We start from the raw sequence: 16477 nt of genomic DNA, 5'->3' as shown, positions 1-16477 counted from the left end.
CCTCCCTGATGGTGGTTTGGGGCCAAGTGGGGTTTGGTGAAGCTATGATCTGCCTTGAGGAGGCAAGACATGGGAAGGGGCAGGGAAACACCTCAGGCAGCCCCTTTTTCTCTCCTAGAGCTGCAGCAACCACCTATCTTGGCCTCTGTGACCCTCTGAGGGGTCCCTCTGCTGCTCCTCTATGAACAAACAGCAGCAACAGAGGCCAGCCCCCAGGGACCCTGCTGCTTTCTCAGCTTGGCCATGGGGTCTCACAAGCCCAGGATCCCCACCTGATATGAGACAGACAGACACACACACACCCCAAACCCCTGGCCACAGGTAACAGGACACACTTTTGGCCTGAGGCTCCTGGAAGATGGCGCTTGGGGCCACCTCCAAGCTGACAGGCACTCCCAGAGAGGTCAGAGTGGGAGGGGCAGAGGGTGGTGGGGAGGACCACAGACACACGACGGGTATCATTTTACTTGTCGGAACGCTGTCTGATAAACCACCATCCTCTTCAACATCTCCTGTGGCTGCCAGAAAAAAAAAAAAAAGTTCCACGCTGGATGTTACCAATAGGTCTCTTCTGCCCCCTGGTGCCAAACCCTGGGCCTGCCAGCCTGGGGTTGCTTGGCCAACATCCCTCCCCAGACAGACACAGCCTGATTTATGTGAGGGGCCCCTCAATGCCCCCAGATGCATCAGCTACCTAGTCCTAGTCAAGAAGACACCACCCCTTGTCATCAGCCTGAAAACACATTGCGGAGGCATCAGCAGGCTGTCCCAGGAGCGTGAACTGTGCTTTTTGGAGAGCTAAAGCTCAAAAGGAGTATCTGAGCTACTCCACCCTAACATTTGGATAGGGCTTCCTTGAAAGGGGAATATAAACTCTGGCATGACTCCTCTCTCTGTGGGTGGGAGGCCTGTCAGGGGCCGGTACCCTTGCAAGGGGTGCACCTGAGTCCCAGCTTGCTCAGCCGTGGGTGACTGGGGGTGGGCAGACCCTCCCCCCGCTCAGGGCCACACCCCACATTCCCAGCCTTAGTGAGGAGTGAGACAGGAAGTGGAGAAGGGAAGTGGATCTGCTTTGGCCAGTTCCCCATCTGAGGGTGACACACGACAGGCCTTAGGGGCGCAGGCCAGGGCAACTGGAATCCCTGTGGGTTTTGGCAAAATGGCAAGTACGTAGGAGTTTGGGCTTTGGAGTCTGAAAGACTGGAGTAAATTGTCAGTCCTGGCTCTGCCTTGGACAACCTACTTAACCCCTCTAAGCTCAGTTTCCTCAAGTGTTAAACAGGGCTAACGATAGGAACCTTATTATTACTTCTAGATGGCGCTCTAAGCTGTTTGGTCAAGTGAGAAACAGGCATTTCTCTGGCTGTGGCAACATCCACTTATACCTATGTGAATTCACCTCTTGGCTAATGAGAAGGTGACAAGATGGCATCTGATGTGAGTTTGTATCCCACCTCGCTCTAGAGGCAGTAGCAGCTAGGGGAGACAGTCCATGTCTGCTCCTCTGGAGATGCCCTGGAGGGGACCCAAGGGGCTTACCAGGACCTCAGATTTCACAGTTGGCCTGTAGACGAAGTTGGGCTCCTGGTGGACCATGACAGGTTTGGAGATGGTGGACACGCCAGGGCCTCGTGGAGGCTGTGGGCTTGGGCAAAATGTCTATGGGGTTAGTTTAAAGAGAGACCCATGTGAGGTCATGGCCCGGGTGGCCCAGGCCAACCACAGCACTTTGACACACAGGCAAATTCACACCATGCACTGAGCTGGCCTGGTCCGTTCACCCTGCCGGATGTCCTAGGGACGGGGACAAGAAGTCCATTGGTCACAGTGTGTCCTGAGGCCACAGAAACTATTGGGTGGTTCTGAGGAATCAGGGACTTGAGCCAGAGCTTGCTATGGGGGCGCCAGCGGGCACTGTCAGTCAGAGGATACTTTCAAGGCTCTCTCTCAGTGGCCACGGCTGCCATCCAGCTTCCTCTCTCCCAAGGGAGACAGTTGCAGTTCCCGGACTGCGCATGCAGCATCTGCTGTTCCTGGTGGGTGGGCACAGAGGTGGGGGTTTGGGAGGGAGGACCAGTAAGTGCGGCATCCAGGAGAGCTAATGCAACACGTCTGCTTTGCTCTAACCCACTTGATCATCTTGGGCAAGACAAATCGGGTCACAGCCCTGCCCCAAACCCTTCACGGGTCCCCACTGACCACTAAACTCCTTGGCTCGACCCCCATGGGCTTCTCTACTTTCCTTGGCAGCCTCATCCCCCACTCCTCGCCCTTCTCACACTGCCTAACTTGAGCCTCCAAAATGCCCGGTTTTCTTGCCTTCAGGGTTTTTTACCTGCCCAGGTGTTAGCTTGGGTATCACCACCTTTGGGGACCATTCCCTGAGCTTTTCCTCTCCACCCCCTCCCCTCAACATAGCACCTGTGCTTCCCTCATCTGCCCTGGTAGTGTGGGAGTTTCCTGCTTACTTGTCTGTCCTTCCACCAGACAGTCTCAGACAGGGACTGGGCTGCCTATTTTGTGGTGGTTCTCTGGTGCCCAGCACGGTGTCTGGCATATAGTAGGTGCTCATTAAACATGATACCTGAGTAAACGAATGACTCAGTATTATGGTGGGTGTATGGGGCAGTGCCTGGGAGTACACGTGGCTCTTAAAACCTTCCCCTGGCAGGTGCCTGTGTGGCAGGCACAGGTGCCGACCTGATACAGGTGTTTGTTTCCACCACCTGAGGCCTGCTGGTGGCGGGGCTGACTGTGCAGATGTGTGATGGTCCACACGTCCTACTGCAGCACTGATGGCCACTCGCCAGTAGCATGCAGGGAGGAGAAGGTTGGGCAGGGTCAGCGGTGCATGGGCCGAAGTGCTGACGCGAGCAGGATGAAGCTAACCAAAAGAGCTGACCCCTGGCCTCCGCATCAGGGACAACACTGGCTTTGATGTCACTTAAGAGATTTAGGGTCCAGTTCTTCAGAGGCTCCTTGTGTGGGGAGAGTCTCTTTTAACCTTCTCTCTGCTCTGATCAGGAACTAACAGTGGGAACTTTGTGATGCCTGGAGAAATCCAAGAAAGTTGGACCCTGTTTTTGAATCTTGACCCTGACTCAAAAGGTTGCAGTTTTCCTCCGATTTCACATTTGCAGCTTCACCCAATTTGTCTTGTACCCTGATCTGTCACTGAGCGTAGGTAATGTCTATTGAGCACCTCCTACGTGCCTGCCACCCTCCCGAGTATTAACTTAGAATGAATTCATGTATTAACTCATTTGATCCATGTCATAAGTAGGTGCCGTCAGCATTCCCATTTTATGGACAAGGGTACCTAGGTTCGGATAGATGAAATAACGCATGCCCAAAGCCATCTAGCCAGTGACTGAGCCAGGATTCAAACCTGGGTAGTTCCTTCCTGTCATCGTTATGTCCCCTGCACCTGCAATGCCCTTCTCCCATCCTCCATGTATCACCATCCCTCAAGGCTCAGCTCTACAGAGGCGCCTTCAACTTCCCATTAGAATGAATCTCTCCCACAGCACCTAGCCTCTGACAATTTTATAGCTGCATCCTGCCTGGTCAGCTGCTAATCCTTCAGATAGCAAAGTCCTGGAGAGCACAGGTGGGCCAATTGCCTCTGTGTCCGCTTCAGCACAGCTCCCCAGTCCCACACACGGAAGCACAAGGAAGGTGCTCAACTGATTACTGAGTTGAATTTGTTGAGGGAAAGCTGCTGCCCCTCTTGGTGGGGGCCACTCACAAGAAGGATGTGGGCCTCTTTGCCAGGCTAACTCAGCCCCTGCAAACTGCGCTGCCTGGGCTCTGGGGCAAGACATCCTTGGAACAGACAGACTTCTCTCTGCCAGAGCTCAGGGCTCAGGACCCCACCGGGAGTCCCTCTGAGAGTGCCCTGCTGGCAGCTGCAGCCTCGTCAGCGTCCGGCACTTCCTTCATTCCCACATTCCTTCCCCCAAGCGCCCCTGAATGCCCTGAGATGCTTATTCTGCACTTCATGCAGGAACTCAAATCCATGCAGGAAAGGTTAATAAAAACAACTGATCGGGAACCACTGACTAGCCTCCCCGCAAATCCCCACTCTTAGCTGACATGCGCTGCTGTAGTTCTGACTAGAGTCTTAGCCTCACAGCTACTGGAGCAGAGAAATATTTTGTTTTTCCCTCCAAAGGATCAAAGCTCCATCTCTTCCTTGGGGATCGCCTCTTAGGCTTTGGGTTAAGAACAATTAATGAGAAACACGTCTTTTTGAGAATGATCACTGTTCTCCCTGCTGACATCCAGGAAAAAGATCCCTAATCTTTTAGTAGTAAATTTGGAGCTTTCTAGGAACTATCCATTTTCATTTTTTCTGTAGCTGGAAGCTGGCCAGAAATTTATGGGCATTGTGCTTCAAGCTAACGCAGTTGGCTAGTGCCATAGAAAATGGCACAGTGATGCCCTAATTACTGGACAGTGTTATCACCTCATTTACAGAGCCTAATACTGCTCCCCTGCTTCCCATCCCCCAGAGAATTCATTTCCCATGTTCAAGGCTTTCTGAGCTAATATCAAGAAACAACTGGCTGTCATGTAAGTAGAGCTCTGGCTCTTCATTAACACAGCCTTGCAAATACTACATTGAATGTTACCAGCCCATACTAGCCAAGTGGAGCAAAGAGAGAGCAATCAACACTGATACAATGTTGCTCATCCCCACTATCACAGGCAATTCACCACACAACACAGCACTTCAAAATCAGCAGAAACCACACACATGCAGGACATCCACGACATGCAGGCTGGGGAGCTTGTTCTTGGAAAATGGGGTGGGGGGATGCTTCTTCCCGTCTCCACTCACAGGAACAGAGGAGGGCGTGGGAAACAGAAGCCCGGCCCACTCTTCCTGCTTCCCAGCATAGCATGCAGAACAGAGGTAGTACCTTTGGGGTGGGTGGGAAGCTCCGTTCAGGGACGGGAGAGCTGGCCGGCTTCCCACTGTGGTTCTTTGCCTCCCAGTCCTCTGCTGGATTGCCTGTCTCCCCAGCGCGGAAGGGGTGGTTGCCTAGTGCCTCTTCCAGTGCCGAGGGCAGTGGGCGGGTAGGAGTGAGGTCTTGCGTAGGAATGGATGGTGGGGGAGGGATGGGAATGGGGGGTGGAGTGCGTTGCACCCAGGGTGAGGATGAGGCACTCACGTGGCCTGATGAGGGAAGGACAGGGGGCGCGGGGACCTTGGGGGGTGGGTTGCAGGGTGGAGGGTGGGGCATCACAGGCAAGGCAGAAGCAGTCTTGGGGGGATAGTGGAACATGTCCAAGGGGATGTCATCCAGGTCAGTGGTGTGGAGGTGCAGCCCACCTGCAAAGCGTCTCAGGGGTGGGGCCAGGGGAGACACAGAAGGCAGGGAAGGCGGGAGCCCTGTGGTCATCTGGGGGGTTGCAAGGAAGTTCTGTAACTGCTTAGTGCCCCACTTCACAATACATCAAGTATAATGCTCATCTATTTGTTTCTCTTGCTGCTGAAGACCCAGCACCCTCAAGCCAGAACCATGGGGGTGTCACTTCTCTGCCACCTGGGTGCCCAGCTGATCCCATACGAGGTGGCCAGTAGGGAGTGCCCAAATGCAGGGGAGCCCCAAGTTATGTGGGTGGTAAGAAGGCGACCATATAATCCATTAGATGACCAATTAGATGACCAATAGTCATCTAAACTGGAACACACTTGACAGTGAAAAGGACATCTGAGTAGTTATGCCAGGACAACAGGCCTAACCGGGATCATCTCAGATGAGCTGGGACTTAGTGGTCACTCTGGAAATAATCCCAGAAATACAGACATGCCCCCCTCCTCAAGAGAGGAAGGGGGAGTGGGCTGGTTGGCGGCCCTGGACAGTGAAGCTTGCCAGTGGCCATCTTGCCTCCCGCTGTCCCCAGGGTGGGTCTATGTGGAAAGAAGGGCTCTGTTACCTCTGAAATCTCAGTATCAGCAGAGGAAATCTGCTCAAGGCGCGTCTGACAGAGCCTTTCCACCCAATATTGAATCTTTTCCGATTCCTCAAGGTCTTCCCGCTCTGTCTCCGATACCTGGGACCCAAGGCCGGCGCAAAATGGAGAGGACAGAGGGCACACTTGAGTCACATGTGGGCGGCACACTCAAATCAGTAGAACAGAAGCACTTCTTAAAAAAACCCAGAGAATTGTTGGCTGTGTCAATTACCTAGAAAAAGCCCCAGGCTTGTTCCACCTGGCCCCAGAGGAGGTGGAGATAAGGGGGAGGGGGTGTTAGGGTGTTGGGCTAGCTAACGGCAGGTGTAGGCAAAATCCGAGGAGCTCGTGCATTGCGTGGGATTAGCTGGCCCCTAGGATCCCCACCAACCCTGAGGCTCTTATGATTCTCCAAGTACGGTCCTTTTATAGGCTCTCAGCACCTCCCAAGAGTTCAACTGTACTCTTTTTCATCTCCCCTCCAGGCCGCCTTGTCCTCAGGAGCACAAGCTCAATATTATCTTTAATCTTTTAGCTAATTTGCTCCTAATGAGAGATCTAATGCACTTCACATTTTTCAGGACTTCTCTGGATTTGTAATCTAGTCAGTTTGGCATTCTGATTCATGGAAGCATTAAAGAGAAGCGAAACCAGTTAATGTCTCCAACAGCTAGGGAGTTACCTAGGAAATAGGAATATGCTGGAAGACTACTTTTGACATGTCTTGAAGGGGACAGCCTTACATATATTCCTGGGTTGAAGAGGTCTAGAGGTTTCAGACACATCTCATGTTGATGGGAGCAGCCTCAAACTCACAGCCTGATTAATTGGGGGATGACCTCAGACCCCCCACCTGCCTAAAGGGGTTAGCTTCAGACCCATACCCTCAGACACAAGGCAGATTGGGGAAAACGGGTCTTGGATTCATAACCTGGGTTGGGGAGGGGGTTGTCAAACTGTCAAACTGACACAGATCTAATGACAGGTGGGTAGAAGGCTAACTTCAGATCTACAGCTGAACAGAGGGTTAGCCTCCGACTCAAACCCTGAGCAGGGAGGGCAGCCTCACAGCCACACGGAGGGTGGAGCGGCCTAGCCTTGGGCTCATACTCTGGTTGGGGGTGATGGGAGTAGAGGACAGGCTCAAATCTCTAACCACATGTATAGAGGCTAACCCGAGACCTACAATCTGGGCAGAGAGGCCCCTGAGCAAGCGGGCCCGTCTCGATCCCAAACGTACACTAAGCCAGAGGCTAGTCTCAGATGACTCTGGGTAGGTAGGAAGATGTCACTCTCCAGCCTGGGGAGGAGGCCAGGCTCACTCCATCCTTGGACTGCATTTGGGAAGAGCAACTGCATCTGGTTCCCTGAGAGCGTGGTGGGGACCAACCAAACTGCCCCAGGAAAGCTCACCAGGCCTGGGAGCAGGACACATACCTCCTGGGCCAGCCGGTTGATCTTCAGTTGCTTTTCCTTCTCTAGCATTTCCTCTTTCTCTTTGTAAAGCTTTTGCTCAAATTCCAGTTCCTTCTTATTCTTTCTCAACTCCTGAAGGCTATCATACTTGGCTTTCTTCTTATCCTTTCCTTTCTGAGCAGATGTGGCATTGTTTATAAGACAAGGGTTACAAGGTAGTGTTGACACTGGCACAGCACAGCAAACAGGGCATTCAGTCTTCAGACAACAGCAGGCAACCACCCCACGGTGAGCCCCTCCCCTAGCTCTGCCCCACCACACTGGGCATTGGACTTAAGGTTAAGGACAGGCAGGACGCTGCTACCCATCACAGAGTGAGACACATTTCCCTGTGCCAGCCAGAAGAACTGGCTTACTAGTTCACTAACAAGCTGTGTGACCTTGGTTAAGTTCCTTAACCTCTCTGGGCCTGGTTTATCTCATCTCCAAAATGGGGGAAATACCTACCCCACAGGTTTGCCATTCAGAGCCAATGAAATAACATCTATGAAAGAGCTTCGTGAGCTTCAAAGCGCTGTATTTTAAAAAGCATTGTATTTATTTCTTAGTATCTGGGCATATGCCTTCTCCAACAACTGGATGTTCAGACATCACAGGTGCATCTTGGTAGATTCTAGAGAAAATCTGGGACAGATCCCCGGTCCTGAGCTAGAGGAGAAGGGTGTCAGCCTCCAACCTGGGAGCCCAGAGCCAGGGACATCAGATTTTGTCCTGATGCTTAAACTCCAGACCATTTCATCCTGGAGAGTCCAAATCCACTGTTCCCTCTGAACTAGTCTCCTGAACTGAGGACTAGACAGAAACTACAGGACTGGGAGATGGTGGGCAGGAGAAGGTAGGGAGGATGGTCTAACTGCTCTTCACTGGCCATCAGGGTTGAAGAGGACTGGGGGAAGGAGATGCAGGGCAAACAGACTTCTTTTTCCTGTTTGAATTAGACCACAACGTCTGCCTTCCTGGTTGCTTCTCCCATGGGCTTGCAGGGAAGCCAGGCAGTAAGGAATGAAGAAAATTAAGATTTATGGACTACCTATGTGCTAAGGGATTAAAAGTTGATTATCTCATAAATACATATTATCCCCCTTCTGATGAAAGAGCCGAGGTTCAGAAAGGTGAAGTCCCTTGCTGGACGTCAAACATCTAGTAAGTGATGGCGCCAGAGTTTGGACCTGAGCTTCCCCACGGTGCTCTGATGAGCTGGGGGCAATGGAGCACGGTAGGAGGGAGCGTCAGACCCCATCACACAGCATGGAGCACAGGGGCCAGCAGAGAGAGTCAACACTCTGGGGAAGGAGGAAGCCTGCACGTTCATTGAGCTCACCCCCAAACCCACAAGGCTTCCTAGGGCCTGCTCTCAGAATTCCTGAATCATCCCAGCATCCAAGGCCAGGAAGGAGGAATTGACTTTCCCAGCAATGGACACACAACTTTGTCCACAGCTGGAGGGGCATGATGGGTCATTATGGACATGTGACCGAGTCATTCTGCCTCCCCTCCTAAAGACTACCCCCACCTCTGTGCACAGGTTCCCCATTTAGGATATGGGGACTCACCCCCAGAGCAGTCTGTGAGCCACTTGAGAAAATGGTTTTCACTACTTCAGAGTTCTGCTTGATTCCTTCCTACCCCGTTCACTAGACTCTCAGCTCAGTTGATAGATGAATCCCTACTATCATATTATCAATTCAGACAATTCCCCAAGAGGAGCCAGAAACATTCTACCCAATGGCAGCTTGCTAGACTAAGGGCATGGCCTCTCACAGGGACCATCATAATAGGCATGGCCATTCTACTAGTTTAAAAAAAAACACCAGTGTTAAGATTTTAGAGCTAGGGCTCCTGGGTGGGGCAGGCAGAGATGACAGTTTCTGTCCCATTCCCAAGAAAAAAGTACCTGCTTACTGATGCAGAAAGGCAAGCTGCCCCACAGCATTGCCTACTGATCACACACTAGCCTTCTCCATACGTGTTACTTAGCTGTGTGTGAATCTGCCTGCCTGCCAGATGGCGGGCTCCTACAAGTAGGGCTGGTCTCCGCGATTTACTCAAGCCATCCTGGGAAAAGGATTCAGTCAGAAACATGAATCCTTCAGGCGCTGGAACAGACTTTGTGAGGTCACAGGCCTGGGCGCCTTGAGACCCAGAGGGCTCAAGAAGACACTGAATAGTTATCTTTTCAAATAAGGGGAACTTTTTGCATTGCTGATCAAGGCCATAGAGGGCCACTTGTATTACCTGGGGACTTCGCTCCAGCTGCTGGGAGACAAAGCATCTCACATGACTCTAGAAAAAATGTCAATGGATTTTCAGAGCCAGCATGAGGGACATGATTCTGTTGTCCTTTAGCTGTCAGTTAAATTCATGGCAGATATTCCTTCTGGTCCAGACTGAGAGGAGAGGCAGATGGGGTGGATGCGCTCTTGCTTCTACCTAGATGCAATTTTTCTCTCTTTTGGAAATGAAATGAAAAGCAAAACACCAGCTATTTCGGGAATGACTGGACTAATGAATAGAGGAAAATAAGCTTTCCTATTCACCAAGAGTGATTTTCGAGTGACATGATTTCTGATGGGAGGTGTGTGTGGAGGATTTCTGATGGGAGGTGTGTGTGGAGGATTTCTGATGGGAGGTGTGTGTGGAGGAGAGGCTAGTTCTTTTACATTTATCTAGTTATTAGTGCCTGGAAAAGATTTTACCTGTACATCTCCTTTTATTATTTTTTCAAATAAAATCCTCTGTGTGCGTGTCTCATAACCTGCACCCAACTTGATTTTTCACTGTCTGACCTTGGCTTCTGGTCTTGGCCTCTGGTTCTACTTGACAGAGAAACAAAGCAGAAGTTTCCTGCCATGGCTCTGTCCTGTCCCGTGCCCAGTGGGGCTGGTGCCGACCCAGCAGTGCCTGATGGTACCTGGGAAGGTCTCAGCCCATGAATACCTCCCCCACGATGCCACTGTGACAGCGCCCTGCCATCTGACATCAGTCTGACAGAGAGGCACAGACAGGGTTAGCCCCCCACCAGTGAACAGGCGGTCACACTGTTGAGAGACGACAGGAGAAGAAACAATGTTTGGAAAAGGTCAAAACCAACAGCAAACTCAGCAGCAAACAGCACCCAGTCCTGGCCTACCTTCCGGATGGTTGGGAATTTGCCATCGTAGCGATAAAACCATCCAAAGGCTATAAGAACACAGAGAACAAAGAAATGAGATGCAGTTCAGCTCAGCCAGAGCATCCGTGGGCAGCAGCCAGGAGGAGTTGGGTTCCCAAGGAACTCGCGGCTTTGTGAGATGAAGAGCAGCCTCGGCAAATTCAACAGCAGAACCGCACCCTCTATCTGACTCTCCACTTACCTGGCCTCACCTGGGTTGTAAAGCAGGCCCAAGACCACCTGAGAAAGGGCCCGATTCCCAGGCCCCGGGCCACTGTCAGCTGCCTCCCCCAGGACACTGGCTTCAGCAGTCAGTGCCAGAAAGTCAAAGAGAAAGCCCCTTGTAGAAGGATGCGCTTTTCCCCATCACAGCCACAGTCTGCAAACACAAAGCCCCATTGAACAAGGCCTCTCCTGACTGGCGTCAGGTTCCTCCATCCAAGAAACAACCCGAAACAAAAGGGAGCCTGGGTCTCTGCCTAGAACGACTGTCAGACAGAACAAAACTGTCTTGTCTCACAGAGCAGGCCACGTCCTCTGCTTTCAACCGCGAAAGAGAAGGCTCTGGCAGGGTCAGCTCAGGGAAGGACGTTCAAGCAGCAGTGGGCAGATCTGCCCCCAGAAAAGCATATCCCCACCCAGGCCAGATCACCAGCCCCCTGCCTTCCCCAGGCAACAGCATGACGGATGGGCTAATACCTCAAGGCTGAAGCTCCCTGGCCAGAAGTGATGGCTTAATTACCCACCCTTGACCAGCCTGAGCTCTGGAACAGCATCTAGAAAGCTCCCTGCTAGACCCAGCACTATCCTCTTAGTTGCTGGATGTTGGGGAGGTCTAGGGAGTCTTGGGGGAGAGGCCAGAGCAGCAGAGAAAGAACTTAGGCTTGGGTAGTATTAAATATTTGAACCAGCAGTTCCAGCTGACATTTCAGCCTGGCCGTGAGTCTTGTCCTTAAGGTATTGTATGCAGTGCTTGGACCAAGCCGGGGCTTGGAGCAGCTTCCCGGACTCCAGGAGTCCCTACCACATATTGGACCCTCAGAGCTAGGTGTCTGCAGGGCTGGCAGGAGGAGGCGGGCAGGGCAAACAGAGCAGCAAGGCCAGGGAGCGAAGCGGGGGCCGCAAACCTGCTCTCCCTGCTTTTCCGTGCCTCCGTCCAGGTCATCTGCTGGGTCAAACTCGGGGTCCACTCCCAGATCATCTACCCGGGAAAAGAGGAGGAAGGAAGCTGGTGAACCAAGAAGGACTTGGGAGATCAAGAGGCCAGAGGTGCTTGGGGGTGCCTGGGGGCCTGTGACCAGCTTACTCCATGGGAGAGCTGGGAGGTCAGGGGTGAGAACAGGGCTCAGGAATCCAGAGCAAAGGTTTCTTGCTCTGGGATGGTGTGTGCAGTGCTTTCAACCTTGGTAGTTCTCATTTCTCCATCTGTAAAATGGGCTCACAACAGGGGCCTCTGATCTGACAGCAGCATGAGAACCATTTTGCAGGGTGTTTGGTTGAAACAGGAGGTGCAGTACTGATGACAGGAATATCTGAGTACTATACACGTTTGATGCCAAGGGCTTGCAATGGGAAACAGATCCTCCCAGCTTCTTCTCATCACCCTTGGAGCTCTGGGTCCCCAGGGAATGTCAGAACTGTGTGTGGGCAGCAGACAGAAGTTTGGGATCCTGAGGAGGTGAGGAGGTCCCAAGGGGTAAAAGGGGCACGTGTGCTTAGAAAGACATGAATTCTGACCTAATGTGGAGAATAGCAAACTGTCCTTTCCAGTGATTTCTAACCTGGACTCTGGCCTCCCTGGTGCCCTGGAAAGTAGTGTTTGAGTCTGCTATGAGTTGCTTATTAATATTTCAGAATATTAATTAGAAGAGCTGGCCTATTAACCTATGAAAAGGCTATACGTAAGTTCCTTTGCTTTTGGCTCGGTTTATATTTACTCAACAATGGAACACTGATGCTTTCTTGCTAACAAGAGTGACTACTTAATAAAACAGTGAATACAAATGATTACTTAATAGTGTAGTAGGAAAAAACTCAACTTCCAAACCATGGGGTCTAATGGGATTGGGGGCTAATAGATGGGGTCCTCGATGAGAAGGCTGGAAAGCTCTTATTTAAACTTCTTATCTTTCAAGCCTCCTTCCAGCTCTGGGAACCTTAGTTACCCCTCTGCCCCCTTTTGCTTTTGCTAAGGAAAGCTATTCTGGGGCCTCTGTGACTGTACGTCCTGGCTTTGAGGGCTCAGTGCAATGTTGAGGTTCTGCTCAACATTGAGGTCGGTCGTGGGTAGGCAGGCAGAGCCCCTGGGAAGCAGGCGGGGAGGGGAGCAGTCAGTCCCCCCTGATCATTAGGATGAGTGGCTTCGTTTTCCAGGCAAGAGATGCTTCACACTCTTTCCTGTCTGTTCAAAAATGCTGGCTCCACACAGGCACAAGACACCTGAGTCAGGTAGAACCTGTCAGCTGACTGGACCCCCAGATTGACGAGTGGTCAGGGAGGGGCTGGCTGCAGCCTGGCCTGTCGGCTAAAAGGCAGAGACCATTCCAGCCTCCGAGGAATGGGGAAAAGGTGGGAATTGAGCTGGCCCAGAGGCCTTCCTGCACTTCCTGCCTAATCTCCAAAGTAAAATTAAACTGCCGACGCAGATGCAAATGGATGGCGGTGGCCTGGCTGCCTCAGCTCAGGCCGGCAGAGCCTGGTCCTCAATCACTTGCTTCCTCCCGTTCCCTTAGAAGACATTTATATCTCCAGCAAAGGGAAAGCTTTTGCTCCTTTTATTCAAGAAGCTTGATTTGGTCGAAAAGCACTGAATAAATAGCTAGAGAAAGGGCTTTTATTTTTCACAGTTCCTGAGAGGGTGTGTTTGCTTTGAGGCCAAGACCCAATTTCTAGGAAGGTACTAAATTGACTGGGATTACTTTCATGAGAAGCAATTAAAATCGATTTCTCTCTTTCGGAAGCTCCCATTTCACTCCAAAGAACAAATTAGCTACCTGTCTAAGGCACAGATTATTCGCCGGGAATCTAGCTCTGGCCACATCCTCAACTCATACCGAATGTCATGGGGGCGGCTGATGAGAAAGTGCTTTGTCCTTCGGAGAGGACCCGAGATGACATTGCCCCGGTTCCAGCAAGAAATGTGCTGGGAGATGCTTGCCCTGCACCAGGGAGGGGTGACGTGGAACCATCCAGATGCCCTGCGCCTCTTGTTGACCCAAGTGGCCTGGGTTGGCAAGTTGATGTCCCTCTAGGGCTCGAGTATGATTCAAAGTTGGGGCCAAAGCTGTCCAGACCCCATCACAGGATCCCAAATGGCTGCTGCACAGGGGAAGGGGGGGAACCTTGGTTCCTGGGTGCAGATTTGCCTCATACTGCGAGGGTCCAAGGTCGGCTGAGCAGTCAGCTGGAGTAGAATCTGCCTTGTGTCAAGTACAAATCGAAACAGCTGTCAAGTCAGCGAGTAAAGGCCCAACCAGGCATCCTGGACCTGTGATTGCCACGGCCCCCCAAGCTGCCTGGCTCCTGGCTCCCCACCACTACCCCACTGAAGAAGCACTGAGACTGAGCCCCCAACACTGCCCTGGTGGTGTGAGCTGCCCCTTGTAGAGACGTGACATCCTGGGAGTTGGGGTGGAGAGCAGGTGGACGGGGGAGCACGTGGTGGGGGCCTGGACTGCGAGTGGACATGGGAACACAGGACAGAGGAAGAAAGGAGATGGGAAGGGCAGAGGTTGCTGAGGCCCAAGGATGGCTGCAGTTTGGTGCCTGGGAGGGTCACACAGTTCTCTCCCTGGCTCCATCCTCGGAGTGGCGTGACTGCAGTCCACACACAGGGACGCAGGTGGCAGGGGCACTTTGGTAAGCTCCTCCCGCAATTGCTCACCAGCCTTGGACCACCAGAGTCCTTCTCTCATGTGAGCCCCTTCCCCTCTTTCTTGCTGTTTTACCCCAGCCCCAATTCAGAACCGGGCAAGAGGAGGACACAACACCTGACACACTAGGATGATAATCCCATCAGCAGTTCGCTTTTGCCACAGCTCTCCAGCCCCTCTTCAGTCCAAGGGCACATGCCTGAGTCTGTGTCATGGAGGAGAGCCTGGCAGCAGGCCCCCAGGACAAGGAAGGCAGGCAGATCCCAGCCATCCCAATGCCCTGGCAGACAGCACCTGGCAACTGGCTACCCCTCCATGAAGAGAGAGCCATGGCCTATTCACCTGGGCAGGTGGTGGTGAGTGGCGGGAGACCTCTATCTTTGTCTAGACATCCCCAGCCCCAGAAGGAAGCCCCCTCTCCCCTGGCACATGATACATACACTTTGGCTTGCGAAGGGGTACTGGGTGCAACTCGGTGGTGATGGTTTTAGACGACAGGAGCTGTTCCTTTGAGCCCCAGTCTTCTTCCCACTGCTTCTTAAAATTCTCTTCCTCCTCCACGATCCTGAAATAAGACGCCTGTGACTAGAGTCAGAACCTTTGCAGGCCTGCCTTCTGCCTATTGGGGAACGCCAACCAGCCTGGGGAGAAGCCACATGGTTGCAGCTGTGACGAAAACGAGTCCCTGGCACTTGTATTCTAAATCAGGTGTGAATGCCACCCTGACAGTTACAAGACTGTATTCCAGTTACCCTAATATGATAGGTTTTACTAGGATTATGGAAGGACTACAAATAAAGGACGGTCCACCAGGGGACAAGAGGGCCAGGTAAACTGGGCCTGGAGGTGGCCTCTGGGGCCGCACTCCCGCGAGTACACTCACGTCCACGCACAGACATGTGTGTGCAGACACATGGGGCCAAGGCACTCACTGTTCCATCTCCTTCCGGTATCTCTCATTTTCCTCTGCTGCCTTCTGGGCAATTTCCTTTTTCCTCCTGAAACACAAATGCAAGTTGGCATGTTGGAGTCTATGTCAGAGAAGTTAACTCTTCCTTGCAGCTAATCTCTGATTTGAGAAAAGTTTTAAATATTTCTTCCAGGCTCCTTTCCAAGGATGCCTGGACCAAATTTGGATGCTGGGAAAGAGGGTCCAGAAAAGTCTGGATCCTGTGCTCTTGTGTGGTTTCGTCTGGCACTACTGAGCAGAGATTCTGCACTGCGGGAGACTGGAGGCAGTTCAGTGCAGGCCACATGCCATGCAGCCACCTCTAAACACCAGCATAAAGTGACTGACTGAGTGAGGTCCTCCCAGAGGAGGGCCCCAGACCCCAGGGGCAAAGCCGGGGCTGCTAAGCAAGGCCAGAGTAATGGGCAGAGGTACCACCCAGGGTGGTTCTTCAGGCAAATTCTGTGAAGGGAGAGGTGGAAAGATCCTGTCCACTTTCCTTTCCCAAATTCTTATTATGCTCATAGAATGTATCTGGATTGGGATTTTGACAATAGTTTTTGACTTATGAATTCTCTCAGTCATCATCCCAGCCACTCTGGGGTTGGTGGGGGGTAGTTCTGATCACCATAGATGGGGCAGCCAAACTGCCTGGGTATGAATTCCACAGCTTAGCCATGTCTGACTTTGTACACAAGTGGTGTAACCTCTCTGAGTCTCAGTCTCCTCACCTATAAAATGGGTTAATACCATCTATCTCCCAGGGCTATTATGGGAATTCAGTTGAGGAACGTAAACAAGGCCCTAATACAATGCCAGCCACATGGCTGGAACTTGACAAATGTTAGTTATTGCTAGTAGCATCCTATTTTCCATATTCCTGGGTCTTGGAAATCAAGGGCTTTCCTTGGCAAGGAGGGAGGAGCCTCATGGTCTGGAGGAAGGGGATGCTTCCACTGAGCATCACTGAACCCATCCGGTCTGAAGACAGGCCTCGAGGGAGACAATAAAGTCAGCTCAGGATGCAGTGGGCAGGAAGAAAGGCAGGTGGGATGGTACAGTGGT

General features: G+C 52.1%; 1 protein-coding gene across 1 annotated transcript in view; it reads right to left on the bottom strand.

Moving 5' to 3' along the window:
- Positions 1-16477, bottom strand: part of USH1C (USH1 protein network component harmonin) — a 52908-nt gene that overhangs the window by 15042 nt on the left and 21389 nt on the right. The window contains exons 13-15 of the mRNA XM_060159586.1: positions 15396-15461; positions 14904-15028; positions 11719-11792 (exon numbers count right to left, since the gene is read on the bottom strand). Of these exons, the coding sequence (XP_060015569.1) occupies positions 11719-11792; positions 14904-15028; positions 15396-15461 (265 nt within the window). The remainder of the gene's footprint in view (positions 1-11718; positions 11793-14903; positions 15029-15395; positions 15462-16477) is intronic.

This window comes from Lagenorhynchus albirostris, chromosome 9 (genome assembly GCF_949774975.1).
Source record: "Lagenorhynchus albirostris chromosome 9, mLagAlb1.1, whole genome shotgun sequence".
NCBI lineage: Eukaryota > Metazoa > Chordata > Mammalia > Artiodactyla > Delphinidae > Lagenorhynchus > Lagenorhynchus albirostris.
This window is presented reverse-complemented; position numbering and strand designations above follow the sequence as displayed.